Source organism: Falco cherrug, chromosome Z (genome assembly GCF_023634085.1).
Source record: "Falco cherrug isolate bFalChe1 chromosome Z, bFalChe1.pri, whole genome shotgun sequence".
Taxonomy (NCBI): domain Eukaryota; kingdom Metazoa; phylum Chordata; class Aves; order Falconiformes; family Falconidae; genus Falco; species Falco cherrug.
The window spans coordinates 30,988,328-31,004,337 of NC_073720.1; the positions used below are offsets into that span (position 1 = coordinate 30,988,328).

The following is a 16,010-nucleotide window of genomic DNA, read 5'->3' on the forward strand; positions in this document are numbered from 1 at the left end:
ATCTAAATGACGGCTCATGGCAATAGCTGCAAATAAATGCCAGGAGTCTTAACCATGGCAACTGTTCAGAATACCTACCCTTCTGCAACATCTTCATCCTGGATCTACTTCTGCCACCAGCAGTGCCCCCTCCTTCCTTTCACTAGCCTGCTAATACCAAGACTTATGTATCTAGGCTTATGATATTTTAATGTCCCTGGATGTTCCCACAGCTCTGCATGAGCTCTTCCTTTTCAGGACACAGCTGAGTGCAGCTTCCAAAACAACATGACTGCCACTGAGTAGGCAGCTGCAAGGAACTCCTATCTCAGACTAGGTGAACTTGATGACAACTGACAATTGGACCTCTGTGCATAAAGGGCTTTCACAGTTCTCTTGAGCTTTGTTATCATAGTCTTGCTGCTATATCCTGTAATTGCGCTTTGATCGCCACTGCCAGAACTGTTCAAGAAACTCCGAGAGCTTGGTCTCCCGCATACACTTGATTTCTACACAACTTTTGTGTCCCAAGGCATTATGATTTATATTCCCATACTGCAACACTGAGAAATGTGCTTATGTTTTCAAGTACAAACAGCCTATGATTAAAACCAAATTACCACTCTAGGCATCTAAATAAGTACTCGGATCAGCCCACAAAAACATACAAAAAATTACATAGTTCAGAACATATCCATATCATTGATGTGAGGATTTTGATAGTAACACCTTTAACAAAACACTGCATCGTCTTATTTCTGATTTCAATTATGCGCCTCATGTCTCTCCACAGAGAAAGCAACAGTATCAGCAATACAAACACTACAAAGACGTCAGCCTCTTTACTTTTGGCACAATGTACAGTTAGAACAAAATCCTACCATGTAATTGCTATTAACAGCAGAAGCTGTTCCCCCCATTAACGCTGCTCTCAGCACACAACCTGGCGTTGTTCTTCAGGAACAACATAAGCTGGAAGCATGTTTGCCTTTTATGTGTTAGGATGCTGTAGCATTAACTAAGTAAGCTACAAAGAAGTATGAAAGACATGCAAGTCCCTTATTAATTGTTTCACGATTTTTCTTTGAGAAATTTCTTCGTACTTTCATCAACATGAAGCTGGCAAAAAGTAATTAATCCAGAATGATGATTCTAAAAGTCACATCTGTTCTTCAGGATGTACTTTGGGCTATTTATTTTATAATATGAGCAATAGAAGGGGATTTTATGAATGAGATGCTGTTACACTCCCGAATATTATTTCCATTTCCTAATTTAGAAGGCTAGATATCAAAAAAACAGGCCAAAAAGGGTTCTGAGAAGAAACTATAGCAAGGAGGGTGTTAGTAGCAGAAGCACTGATTGCCATCCATTTGACAGCAAGGAATTTGATGGTAAGGCTGTGTCCAAATTGTCCACTTAAGTCTGGGGTACGAAATATCTTGGTGTTTTGCTCCTCTACTACATTTTTTTTTCAGGGTATATTATGGTTTTGTCTGGATTCTAGTATGTGCATCCTTGTAACTCACTTCTCTGCTTGTGATTGTGTTCATATGGGAGTATTTCAGCTGGAGCATGGTATTTGTATGTTAACAACTTCCAAACAGGAAGATGTTCAGAGAGCTGGCCTTAGGTGTGTGGACACGCCATATTCTTTGAAGGGAACTGAGTAACTCGCCTGCAGCGAGACGCAGTTTCAAGACAGGTCTGGAAGAACTCCTTTAACAAGCAGTGCTGGGGGACTGCTTCTGTGAACGTTCCTGATTATTTCTACCAGTGGACATCTACCTTTCGTTCTCTTCTATCTCCTTTTATTTTCCAATTGCAGGAGAAGACTAACAAGCCCCATGCACTACATCTAAAGCTATAGCATTAGTTTCCACTTCAAATCCTTCATACTACATGTTCCTGCTCTCTCCTTAATGCGTGAATAAAAGCATTTGGGCAATCATGAAAATAAGAATAAGAAACAAATAGGTCCTGCATAAAAAATAACCTAGGGAGTTTTTTTTTAAAAGAATCAGACCCTCGATCCAACTCATCCCTTGGGTGAAACGTCTGTGCCAGCACCTGGCAGAAGCCTGACGCCAAACCCACGACGCTGCACTGCTCCCTGTGCCTGCCCTCATCCTGCCCCCAAACCAGCCTCAACGGCAACGCTCCTGTCGGCGGCTCACCGGTTCTCCTCACTCAGACCTGCCTTTGTCACCTACAGCTGCTATCCCTGGCACCTTGTCATGGAACCACCCCCGCACCTGCGAAGCGCTGGGTGCCAAACGGACCTCCGCCACGCCGCGCCTCCGACAGCACCAAGCCCGGGCCCCCCGGGCTGAGGCTGGCCCGGGCCCCGCGCCCCCACCGCCTGCCCGTTCGGCACCGCCCCCGCCGCCCCGCCCCCCGCGCATGCGCAGGCCGCCGCCAGCCCGGCCCCGCCCCCGGCCCCCCAGCCAAGTGGCGGGCGATGCTTTGCGCGCATGCGCAGAGCGCCCCGCCCCGCTCCTCCCCCCCCCTCCCCCCGAATGCGCGTGCGCTCCCCGCCCGGTCCCTCCCCGCCTGCGCGCGCCTTTTCGCCCGGAACCTTGACACGGAGTCTCTTGGGCCCGGGAGACTCAGGCGCCTCTGACGTCACTTCCGCGCGGCTCCATCGCCGGGGCCAATGGGCGCCTCCGCGCCCGGCCCCACCCCGCCCCCGCCCTCCCCCTTCCTCCGCTGCGGGGCCGCCGTCGCGCTTGGGGCCGCGGCGTTCAGACGCCGTAGCGGGGGAGGAGGAGGATAAGGAGAAGGAGGAGGAAGGAGATGGCGGCGGGGGCCTCGGCGGTGACGACGACAGCGATACGGAGAGCGGGCGGGCGAGGCACCCGCAGGAGGGAGGAGCCGCCGCTGCAGCCGCCGCAGCTCCCGCGGGCCCGCTCGGAGCAGTGACCGGCCGCCTCCCTCAGGCCGCGGCCCGCTCGGCACTCGCCCCGCCCCGGACTCGCCTCCACCTCTATCCTCGGCGGCTGCGGCGCTCCCCGCCCCCACGCCCGCGCGAGAGCAACGGCGGAGGCGGCGGCTGGGGACACGGCCCGCGGCCCCCGGCCCCCGGCGGCGAGCAGGCCTTAGCCGTCCCCCGCCTGGGCACGGGCGGTGGCGGCGGTGGACCGAGGTGTCCCGTCGCTTTGCTGGTGATTATGCATGGTCGGCCCCGGGCCGGTGGTCAGAGCCCGTCGTTCGGAGGCCGTCGAGCGGGCAGCGAGCCCTCCTGCATCTCTCCTTCGGCTGATGTGCCTGCCGCCCCCGCCTAGGCTAGAGTAAGCCAAGAGCCCGCTTCTCGGGAAGAGGGAAATCTACAGCCATGTATTTTCTTAGCGGCTGGCCTAAGAGGTTGTTATGTCCTCTGGAGGTCCTGGAGCAACCTCTTCACATCCAGACGGATCCCCAGAGAGCTTTCTTCGCAGTGTTATCCCCATCTCAGCTAAGCATCTGGTACTGCAGAGTGAGTATCCATCTTTATGTTACCCCTCAGGTCCTGTGCTCCCAGCTGAAAAGCCCTCTTATCTGTAAATTATTTTTTTTTTCGTTCCTGTTCCAGAAAGGGTCGTAAAATTTGGGACTAAAACTTACAGAATACTTCATTATTTGTAAATCGGAGTGGTGAAGCCTCCGTGGTTACTGATATCAGGGTAGTGTTAAAATATGTAAAGTCAACCTACTTGGAGTTAACACCTGTTATTCCTGAAAATGAAACTTTGAACCAACTTGTTTTTTACTTGACTTTAAGTAGCGCTTAAGCTTAATATGAGAGTTTGTAGCAATGCTTCTTTTTGCAAGTACTGTTAGTGCCTTCTGCCTTGGTATGTATTGTATTTTATGTAAAAGAATGTATGAACGCAGGAGATACGAAACATTTTTTATAAAACACAGAACAGACTGTAACATTCTGTGTAATGGTATTACACACAAGTTCACAAACTCTTCTTTCTATGAAAAAGTTTATGAAAAGTTTTGCTGCCCTAACCAGAAGAATTGCCATGGCTTTTGCATGGAAATTGCTGCTTGAGCAACATCCGGTTTGAGACTGCCTGTATAATTAACATTAAATGCCTTCCTTTTAAATCGCGGTAACAAAAATGCTCTTTGTCAGTTTGATTTGGTGCGGTCAATGAAACAGCTGTGATATTGATTTTAAGTTCTGATGCTGGATCCTTTTAAATAATCGTAGATTAGACCCTAAATCTGTCTATAAATATTTCCAATTCCAGATAATTTATAGAGTTCATCTCAGATTACAGGAGAAAACTTAAGCCAATTTTAGAAAGCTGATACTGGAAGGTCTCAAATGACAGTTAGCCTTAAAAGCTTGTTTTATGTTTTAACATGTTGAGATTTCATTGCTTTTCCTTGTGTTGTGCTCTGCGTGGCTGTTCATTAGTTCCTGGGTGGGGTGCTGATACTGTTCTGGGGTTTTTTTAACCTGTGTGAGTATCCGACTAGGACATAACAGCCCAGCAGGTACGCTGTCTGAACATCACGGGGCCTCTTGTTTTTTTTCATTTGTGGCCCATAGGGTAGATAAAGTGTATGCTCTTCTAGCTTTTGCCAGTTGTTAAACCTATAGTTGTAGTCAGTCAACAGACCACAACTGCTGTTCTGTTCCAGAAAAATACATTAAAAAAGCCCCCAGGCTTGTAGAATGCTTCTCAAGATGTGCCCCGTTGTCTAGAACGTAGTTTACTTTATGGTCTGTTTCTGAGGACGACATTCTTTAACTTACATGCTTGAACTTGTTTTGAAATGTTGAATGTTGTATAACTGGCTACAGACAGAGCAGTAAAAGAATTCACTCGATGCAGAAGAGTTGAGCAAACTTACAGATTGTTTCAGTTTTTTAAATACACTTTAATTCAGTATGTAATGGGTACTTTTGAGGAAAGTGCTGACTTTGCAAGGCTTCATCACTGGCTGATCTTAGACTAAAAAGTATGTTACAGTCTCACCACTGCTGTGGACATCCAGCCATTTAAGAGCATTTTTAAAGATAATCTCTTGTGTTATTTTCATGCATGTCGTGGTGGTGGTTTGTTTTGTTGTTTTTTGGATTGGGTTTTTGTTTGGTTTTGAAGGTGAAGCTTAAAATTGTATGCTGGACTTCTGTAAAACAAACTGAAATTATTGCATTCTAGAAAATATTTTCATTGTCGGAAGTATCTTCTTTGGAACAAGGCTAAGTTCTGGTCAGGCTAAACTAATGCAGTTTCTTGAAGTAGAAAAGCCTTCAGGCTAATGTTCTTGTTAAGAATTTTCTCAACTGTATATTTGAAAGGTTTCATGTAAGAATGAGGTGACGAGGCTGGTGAAGTTCTGTTTTGATTTTTTCAAGAGCAGGGAGCCCTTTGAAATACTTTCAGATGTGTGAATTTACATTCAGTACGTGTATTTTTCAAGTAAGGTGGTAATGTTTAAAGCTCCTTTTCACCTACCGTGTCCTAAGAACTAACAGAACTAAGGAAACTTTATCCCAAAGTGTGGATGGTTTTCTGGTTTGAAACAATATATGTATTAAGATAGAAGCTTGGGTAAATGATGTAGGTAAAACCAGAAGGAATTCTGTTAGTGGTTTTGAGCCAAGAAGCCCGTGACTATTTTACATGTTATTTTGTACAGGGAGATTGGATTGTGGATCGAAAAGACCACTGATGAGTGGTGAATGTTTTTGATCGTGCACCAGTATTGGTGAAAGACTCTTGAGCATGTGCCTCCAAATGTGTACTTTTTTATGCATCATATGCATGTGCCACTTTACTAGTATGCATGTTGTCAAGCACACACAACATAGAGTAGAATAGAATGGACTGTTTCACTTGGGAGGGACCTACAAAGATCATCTAGTTGTTGGACTAGAGTAGACCAACTGGCCTTGGCCTGACCAATTCAGGGCTGACCAAAAGTTAAAGCATATTACTAAAGGCATTGTCCAAATGCCTCTTAAACACTGACAAGCTTGGGGCATTGACCACCTCACTAGGAAGACTGTTCCAGTGTTTGAAGAAAAAAAAAAAAAAAAAAAAAAAAAAAGAATGAGGTAAAGTTGAAATAAACACATTTTTAAATTTTTACTTTATTTTGTTCATTAGTGCTACAAAAAATATTTTCTTCTTTCATCCCAATGGATTGTATTAAATGCATCCCACGTTGGAGAACGCTGTTCCAAATATTTTTCTTATATCAGAAGAAATTTTTGGCTTGGGTACCTCAAAAGATTCTGTGACACCAAGAGCCAATGAAACTGTTTTAATTGACAGCTTTGGAAGGCTTGTCACTGTTTTCATTCCATAATGTTAAGTACTTGGATGCTTGAAATGAGAAATTTAAATTAGCATTTCAAAGTTTCTTTAATGAAAATGAGGTAACTGATGTTTAGTAGATTGACTGGGGAACTACAGGTGAGTTATCATGAGGCAGCCGTGCAGTCTTGAGTGTCATGATCTTTCCTGCTTGCACGTGTATTCTAGTGGCTCTTATTGTGAACTGGGGATGGCTTTTACAGGGTTGTTTGGCTTGCTATTTTTCAGCCTATTTTTTTTCAGCTAATGAAGGAATCAAAGGAGCAGTGTAGCTGGCTTGTTGAAAGTGTTACTCCTTTAACAGTAGTGGCATTTAATTTTAAATTGCTTTTGTTATTTCATGAAATAAGAGCTTGAGGCAGTACAGGAAATTCTAGATACTCACTCACAGGGCTCTACATATTAAGGGAAGATGTATGCAACCAAGGAAGGAGGTGTGATAGATCAGTGGAGCTCCCCTGTAAGTGTTGAAGAGTGAATTATGTGCAACAAGAATAGTCTGATGATGTAGTTCTATGTGTAAATATAGTTCAGAATGTCCCTTCTTTAATAACAAACTTGTGGCAATGACAGGAGTAAGTACTGGTGTTGAATATGTAATGAAAATTCCTGGAGGTTGTTGGACAGTCAGCTATGACTCTGCCAGTCAAAACCAGTTTTGTTAGCTCTTTGAAGCCAAGAGTAGCTTGCCCCAACTACTCATTTTGAGGAGCATTTCTTAGTTACCTAGGTGCTTATCAGTTTATGATTTATGTCTGCCCTTGTTTCTAAACTTTCCTGAGCTTTTTGTGATGATCCGATGTTTAATCGGGACACCCAAATGAACTGTAAGCTCATGGGAAAGCATGCATGTCAGAATCCTAGATTGTCAAATAATCTGTATTCATTTTAAATGCTGAGTAAGTCTGTATCCAGACAGCCCTCGTAACTCACACTCTTGGGTGCTTTTCAGTCTCTAGCTGTTGCAGTACTAGAGTTGAACTTGATGCATGCTTTAAATGTAAGCATACACATTTGTTACACAGGACAAAACAGGGGACTGTGCTTGTTAGAGAAGTGATCTCCATAACCTGGAATTTTGGCATGATACAAAAGGAGTTGCTTGTGACACCAGTCCTTATAGTTCATATGATAGATGAATAAATATATTTTAAAAATACACAGTTGTTTTGTAATCTTTTTTTATTGCAGGTGGCCATTGAGATAAGAAAATAATTATGTTTTGACTGTGCTTTCAGGATTATGCTTTCATCTCAGAACTGTAAGCAGAATAATTTACTGAATTATTGTATGTGGCCTTTTCCTACATAAGATTAGATACAATGTCTGTAGCATTTTTATGTGGAATTTGATTGCAAAATGAACAACAGAAGTCTTGATAATGATGTAAGTGGTTGTGTATTGTTAACAATATGACATGGCATCAGTGCAAACTAAGACATCTTGCCTCTTCTGCTGTATTTTTTTCCTTAGTAATTTAACCCCTGAGATGCTAACCTCTTACTGATACCTATCAGACATGTCTGAGAAGGCCATTTCTTCTTACACGTCAGTAGCAGTTGTGCTGTTGCTTCTATTGCAAAGATATATTGTTGTTATGTAATTAAGGAAATGAGGATTAACCGGTTAGACTGATGGATTTGTAATGTGAAATGTAAAATTGTTATGTGGATATTCAGTAGGTCTTACCAAGTTTTCCGTGTCTCCTGTGTTAATATAAAATAGGTGACCCCTGAAAGGCATCTCAGAATTACTTGCATGAAGAGAAAAGCATCCTCAGTTACGAGTTTTAACTGTCCAACTAGTTTCACATAATAGAGTTGTTTGCCAATAGGAGATCAGAGATGAGGTTAGAGGGTCTGTTCTCTATCACACGCAATTCCATTTAATCCATATGTAAGCACTTGGAAATTAACGGGGCTGAGGAGCAGCAGCAAGTATCTTATCGAATATGGATGGCTTTTCTTATTTGCAGCACTTTTAAGCAGCAGATTAACTAACGACTTTCACCTGGTAGAGTTAGTTGTTGACAGTTTTGATGCACTTTGGTTTTTTGAGCTCTTTCACAGTAGCTTGTGAAGCACAGTGTTGGGAACTGTGTCTGCCATGTTTGTTGGATGGATACTCTGCTGATTCTAAGCTTTCCAGTTGCTTTTAAAACTGAATTAAAGGAGTTACATTTTTATAACTAACTGTGCTTTTAGAAATTCTTTTATCGCCATCTTGTATCTGTTACTAACAAAATGGCTTTTTCGTGGTCTTTTTTTTCTTTTTTTTCCTTCTGGTCCTTTCTAATGAATTGTCCTGTTCCTTATGCATGCATGCATGCTTTCCTTTTTTCCATCTAACCTTTCTGGTTTGTTTGTTTCTAAACCTACAAAGCTTCAGTCTTTAAAGTGGAACATAGACCATCTACTGATGAAATAAAGTGCAGTGTCACCAGCCTTTTGTTTGGTTTTCTCCAAGCCTTGTCTCTGTTGCTTAGATGGTAAGCTCATCAGAACAACATGCTTTTTATTTTTGTCTTGGGCCTACAGCCTAGTGAAGTGTTGAAGCATTTGTCTTAGAAAACTGAACAGTACATTTGTGGTTTTGAAAGAAATTGTCTCTTGATTCTAAATGTGATTAATTTTTGGTGTCATGAATACTAAATGTTAGGGGTTGAGAATATTAGGATTTTAACAATTGCCTATGGCCATGCAGGTTCTTGAATTGATGTTACATTAAAAACCCAAACCCATATATAACACCATGTTGTCAGTTGCTAATACTGTTGCATGCTCTCAGCCAAGCTAAGAACTTTTTCCTAGACATAACTGTTGTGAAAAGATTGCTATTCTTCCAGATACTCAGTGTCTGAAAGCTATAATTAAATGCAAAAAATTATTTGGTAATAGTGAATTGGTGGCATTAAAGATGAGTTGTTTAAAAGAGAGAAGGAAGTATTAAGGATTGTGAAATTTACTTGGTTTTAAAATTCAAGTTACTTTGGATTTATGGTTACAATAAAAAGAGCAAAATAAAAAAAATGGAGTTCAGAGTTGAACACATCAGTTATGGATAGGCTAGGCAAAACATTCAGAACTTCTCAATGTTCTTGGGTATTATTTGGGTAGAAATAATTTAATTCAGTGCAGCTTTATCAGTATTCTAAAAAAATCATTTAACCTCTTGTGGTATGTAAGAATTGGAGTATGACTGTATCCTGTGTGATGCAGCATTCTTAGAATTTAGGCAAGGGTATGATTTTGCTATTTATATTTCATACAGATATAGTAACTACTTCTTTGTTTTGCTTAAAAATTACAGAAGTGCTGGTGTCTCACACGAACATCCACAGGCCTGAGCAAGAGTATTACTTCATATTTTCAGTAATTTTTTGTGTGACTATAAGTAGCAGTGTTCCTGTCTTGCTCTCCTCCCTTCTGCATTTAAGTAAATTCTGTGGTAAGAGAGCAACTAAAAATAAGGGAACACTAAAAAGTTTCGTTGTCTGAATGCATACATACTGTTAGGTGTTTACTTGTCAAACTTAGGCCAGTAGTTTTCCATTGTATTTGCTGACCTACTTAACTTGTTAAATCTACTGTATACACAGTTCATCATTAACCTCCAGCAGTCAAACCACAGAGTCCAAATTAAGGGAGACTCACTGTTTCATTATTTTATATACTGTCAAACAAACAGCGATTGTACTTCTCTCCAGTATAGTTTTCTTCAAAGCCTGTTAAACATCTCAGTTAGGATATACACTTGCTCATGAGGGCTGTTGCCCAAGTCTCTACTGCTTGTCCTCTTTAGACAGTCTGTTCAGAGCAATGTTCATGTCTTGGTTTGGTATTGAAATGTCTGCTTGATTTGCATTTACATCAAATGTGATAGAATGTTTGTGTTTAGAGAAGTTAAGTGGTAATATCGCAAGTCTAAGCTCTCCGAATCTGCTGTGTTTGTGTATCTTGATAGATTTCTTCCTAAAAACCATAAGGTTCAATGTTCTGAGACTACTTACGTTGCTCATAGTTACTGCTTAAAAAGAAATGGGAAAGATGTTGTATTTGGTCAGGTAGAATTAACTAAAATAGTAACAACTTAAAATTATTTCACCATGAGTTTGGTTTGTGTGGTTTTTTTTGTTTTGGGGTTTTTGTTTTTGGTTTTTTTGTGGGTTTTTTTTTTTTTGGTGTTTCTTTTTTAATTGTTTGCTTAGGTATTTTGTCCTGATGTTGATGCAGAGCTCATCTTTTTTAGTGGAAAGTCCGAAGAAATTCCTAATGTACAACAACAACTAATAATGAAACAAAAGTGAGTTTGAAAATAGTGTAAGTGTCTGCTCATGAAGCTAGCTTGCTACCTTACTGTTTTATAAATAGTGCAATTCCTATATTTCAGTATTGGTCATCCAAAACACATTTGCTTTTGTCTGTCTCTTTTGAATTTTGTCAAAATCTCACATCACTAAAAAAAGGCATATTTTATGCTAGAAAGTCATTGTTGAGACGTGTAAAGATTTTGAAGTAAGTGCTTCTGTGGAAAGTGCTCTTGTGAAAAGGTAGCCAAATGAATGATGTATGGGGAGGGAAGGAGATAAAGTATATTTAGCTGTGGGTACAAGAAGTTCTGTTTCTCTCTTTTCAGTAGCATTAACTAGAGCACTGGAGAATTTGTTTCCTCTTTGGTAATAAAACTGCTACATTCTTTTAAGGTTATCTTCCCCTCTTTTTTTTTTTTTTTTTTTTTTTTTTCTTCTTTTCACCATTTCTGTTACCCTGTGAGCATCCACCTCCACTGTTCTGTTTTGTGTCACCTTCTGTTTTGTGTGATCTTACATTCATCCCAAGAGGCAAAATGTACTGTATCAAAATGCTAGATTTTCTCTGCGGCAGATTGTAACATGCCAGATATGCTTCTTATCTATTTTGGGAAGCTTTTGCTAGTTTTAGTTGCAATTTGAGTGAAGAATTGCTTACTCAGTTCTTTCTTCCTGGAGAACTGAAGGTGTGTACTTCTGTTATGTAGACAGATTTTGTTGTTGTTTGTTTTGTTTAAACAACCCTTTATTTGTTAGGTCACTTGCTATGTTTCAGGAATCACTAGTTTTCTCCAAAAGCTGTGGCTCTATGGTTAGTATTTCAGCAAGCATTATAAAGGAGGATTAATATCTTGGCTTACTTGAAATAGTATGTGTGTCTTATTAGTTCTACTTAACTAGGTTTCTTTATAATTTTAGTAGCTGCATGTAGAAGTGTAAAGAGGAAAAAAAATGGAGTTTTCATGAAGCTGATACAGACAGTTGGTTTTTCCAGCAGAGACAAATGTAAAAATTTAAGAAAATTTTGTGTAACAGAATCTGAACAGTTTCTGTACAGGCCATGAGTTAAATATCTAAAACTAATCAGAGAGAAGAATTGTACTAACTAGGCCCTTATTTTTGAGAGAATGTTTGTTTAATGGCTTGCTCTGTTCAGAGCAAGTAATTAAAATTAGGCTGATAGACTTCTGTACTCCTCTGCCATTATAAATCTTTGGTCACTTCAGATGTAATAAATTACTTTAGGTGTAGAATGACCATTTCTCCTTCTCTTGCATGAGCCGAACAGGATATTGAGCTATATTGAGCTGCCCTTCTGGTTTGTTAATGTAGCAGTTCATGCTTTTGAGGGAAGCTCATACACAGGAATAAAGTGTCTATGTTGAGGTTTTCCTCACATACAAAATTATGCTTTTTAGTTGGGAAGTATGGGGAAATAAATTGCATCAGTGAAGTATTTATGGCTTAACCATTAGCTAGGTAGCCTTTTTGACCTATTGAATTAGAAGTGGGTCTGCTTTCTAATACGAGAAGAAGCTACTTAAATTACAAAAAGGTAAAAATGATTGCTTGCCCTCTTAATGTTAACTCCTTTAGTCCTTGTCTGTAAGGCACAAAATAAAATCAGTCTAGAAATCAATTTGTATAAATTGTATAGCTGCTGCTTATGTGAACGTTCTTCCAGATTTTAAGTTGTAATAGCAGCTTTCTTGTGAATAAATGTCTCAAGAACATTACAGTATAAGAGCTGTTGTTACATTCTGTAAAAGTAGCAGTGTAGAAGGAAAATTATTCAGCGTTAATGAGCTTCTAAAACTTTCTTTGCCTGCTGCTAAAATGCTTGAAACACAACAGTGCTTTACAATAGGTCTCCAAATCTGCGTTAATGGTGCACATTACCAAGATTGTACTTGCCCTCACAAGGCACTCTCTATCTGTACATCTACAACAGTTAAGGCGGGTCTCAGCCAAGCAGTGAAAGGCTGTAGTTCATGAGAGCAACCAATAAGAATCTGTTGAGAATAATTAGTTATCTGTTTAGTGTTAGAATAATTTGATCAGCAAATACCTGCAAAAGAAGCCACATGAATTGAAAAAAGTGGTGTAAATAGTTTTGGGGTACAGATTAGTTTGCGTGTTATACTTTACAGTATAAATACTTAACTTTGTTTTTGATAATTCGGTTCTGTGTGGGTGTAAAATTTTAAGTAATAATGCTGTTTACAGGATGCAGAGTTACACTATGAATTTACCAACGCTAAGACTCTCTGTGCTCCTTTTTCATATGTATGATGAAAGCATATGATTACTTATTCATATGATTTTTCATTTTAAATTGATTTGGTTTTAACTACTTTTTTTTTAAGGGAAACTGAAGCAACTGATTCCAAATATGATGGCAGTAGATATCCACTGAGTTCTCGGGTAGTTTCTGGGTAGGATTAATGTTTTTAGACTTGCAACAGCTTCCACTGTTTGAGCAAGTAAGCTCACTAAGAACAATGGCAAGTTGCCATCACCTGTGGTTCTTGTGGTGGACGACAAGCTTTGCCAGGGGTTTTCATGATTAATCACTCTTTTTGCTGAAAGTACTCTTCAGCCTTTTAGTTTCCTTACAGGTGCTGGAGGAGAGTGCTGGTTTTGGTAGAGTTTGCTGCTGCAACTATGAAGGAAAATTGGCACTGATAAGTTAGGAAGAACATCTGTTAGGAAGATGAGGGGGAACTTCTTTTACAGAAGGAAGTGTGGCTTGTTTAATTTAACTGAAGGCTGAGGAAGTACAGTTGTCATCTAATTAATATACATGCACCTTTCACTGTTGCTACCTCCCAGTGGTGTAGGGTAGCAGACTGGGGAATACCTTGTCTTGTCACGAAGGAGGGAAGACACAGTCACTCAATATGAGTGATCAGCAGACTTCGTTTATTGTGCCTTACAGTCACCTTTTATGCCTTGTTATAATTAGCTCATACATATTACGAAAGTTAAGCTCATTATTGGTTAGTTGCCTAAATACCGAGCCCGCCCCTAGTTTATCTTCTGTAGTTATCTGTTCCCACCTGCAACATTCTTTTCCCACCGCAATCTTCCTGTTATTGTGTAACGAGAACAGCCAAGGATAGTGTATTTTTGCTTTACTTCAGATAAGCTGAGAGCGATGTGCGTTTTTGTCCAGCCAGCTGGACTATGTCTATGTGACCTTTTTCAGCTAGCCAGTTATCCACAATACCCATCTAAGCTGAAAACTGTTACTGGTTCAAGAGCAAGAAGGTACAAACAAAAAGAGTGTTTCTAAGCACTGGAGCAAGGAAGGGTAACTTCCCATTAGGTTGTTGTGTCACAGCTCTCAACTGCTTTCATGAAAGGGAATGAAGACTTACTGCCTATGGTAGCTTTGTGTGGGCTTCATGGCCCCAAAGCTCTTTTTCATTCCCGGGAGGAAAGGTGTTCATGGGTATATCTCATCATATGCAAAATCTTTTCAGCAAACAGTAGGGATGGTTTTTCTGCACAATTTCTGGCAACCAGTTCTTGAAGTGGTGTGAAACAGATTACCTGATTATCATTCTCTTTAATACAGTGACCCATCTATTTAGTAGAAACTAAGCAAATGGATTGTACCAAATACTCTGTAGAATTTTTCATCTTAGTTAATTTTGACAGTCCTTTTCATTGTAGGAGCCTCTTGGAGGTGGTTCTGTTTATCAGTCACCCTTTGTCTACCTTGAAACTACTTTTGTATTCTGTCATGACTCATTTCTGGGCAAATGAAGGTTTTTATTTAAATATACTGGGTTTGAAAGAGTGAGATTAGGAATGACAGTGTGGTAGGAGTTCTGCATAAATTTCTTTTAAAGGCACCATTGTGTAATGCATTGTCAAATACACACAGATTTTTTAACCTTCCCCTTCAAGGGAAATGTGTTCTTGCTGTTAAGAAAACATAGTTGTTTACAGTTATATCACAATATGACAACGATCCCATTCTTCTAGATATGACATGTAATAGTTTGGGTTTTTTTTCTTCCAGCCCAGTGTATTAATCGTAAGCTACAAGGAACTATCAAAAGCAGCTTCCCAGTTTGGACCTTATAAACAAGCAGAATGGCGTCCTGACAGCACCATGATAGCTGTTTCAGTAAGTGGAGTTTTTATTACTTCTGTGGTTAAACAATTGCAAAGACAGTTTTGTATTACCAGTTTCTGTGCTTATACAAATTTGCAGATTGTATGTACGTTTAGTGTATATATATATTTTAATAATAGTACCAAGGTATTTTTGGATGATAGAAGCTTCCTTTAGTAGCTTTCATTCATTTTTTTCCCCCTGAAGAATGAACTGCAATTCTTGGTATTAAAATAATGCTTAATGTATTGGTGAGGGGTGATACAGCATCTCATTAGTTTAGTAATCTGGTCACAGAGAATAAAGGAATTGGAAGATATGAAATAGTTGAGGAGTTAAGTGACATAAACATATGCCACTTCATAAGTAGGATTTACAGTTGTTTCAGAAAGGTGGTTATAGGAGGATGAAACTGTAGTTTTATTATGGTGCAGTATCTTTTGGTGATTCAGAAAAAATGCAGGGCACTGAGAACATAGAAACATGGGCAGTGATAGGTGATACATAGACTCTTCTGTTCAGACGCTTAAAGGTAAAGATGAGATCTTGCCTTACATGGAAATAAAATCTTGTTTTGTAGTTGATGCTGTGCTCACAGCAGTAAAGTGGGCTATTTCAGCACCAGCATATATAAATTTGAGATGCAAGGTAGACACAGAGGTGTGAGTAGAGTTTGTAGGAGTCAGAATACGGGATGGCACTCCTGGTGATTTTTGGTCAGGTCTTACATTAGGACGAGGCCTTGAGTTGGGTAACTTTCTTTTTCTACATTTTCTTCTGAGAAGGTGCAGAAGAAAAGAATGAAATCATTAAACTTCCCCACCAGAAGTTCATTATGTGGAAACCGGGTAACAACTACCGTATTTGTTGGTGTACTGACTTTACCTCCTAATATAAACTCTCTGTGCTTAAAATTATGCCTGTGATGCTTTGTAGTTTTTAAACCAATCAGATATTGTTATCTTAGTGGAAAATACAAGATGGTTTATGGAATAGTTCCTGTCTCTACTAATATCATCATTACTCTACATCAGCTAAACTTCCTGTGCTCCTGTTTTCTTGTGTGTAATGCAGGGCTAGACTTTTCTGAGTAGCTGGTTTGGAATGTTTAATTCACCTTAAAGAATCTCATGGAATCAATGCAATAAACTATTTCTGTTAGTGTCAGCTTATATTTTCAGTTAGCAAATGCTAATGATTACCAGCAAAGACAGAAGGGAGACTTCTGTAACATTTATTATGAATAAAAAAGAACTCTACAGTTTTATAATAC

The 16,010-nt window shown here is 40.0% G+C and overlaps 1 protein-coding gene across 4 annotated transcripts in view; it reads left to right on the forward strand.

Moving 5' to 3' along the window:
- Positions 1 to 2,707: 2,707 nt before the first annotated feature.
- RIC1 (RIC1 homolog, RAB6A GEF complex partner 1) overlaps positions 2,708 to 16,010 on the forward strand; it is a 53,691-nt gene continuing 40,388 nt past the window's right edge. For 3 of the 4 annotated variants that reach the window (XM_005434756.4, XM_027799047.2, XM_027799045.2), the window contains exons 1-2: positions 2,708 to 3,454; positions 14,642 to 14,749. In XM_005434756.4, the coding sequence (XP_005434813.1) occupies positions 3,314 to 3,454; positions 14,642 to 14,749 (249 nt within the window). In that variant the 5' untranslated portion in view covers positions 2,708 to 3,313. Of the gene's footprint in view, positions 3,455 to 7,493; positions 7,564 to 14,641; positions 14,750 to 16,010 lie in introns of all 4 variants that reach the window. The other variant, XM_055699212.1, reaches the window with a different exon arrangement.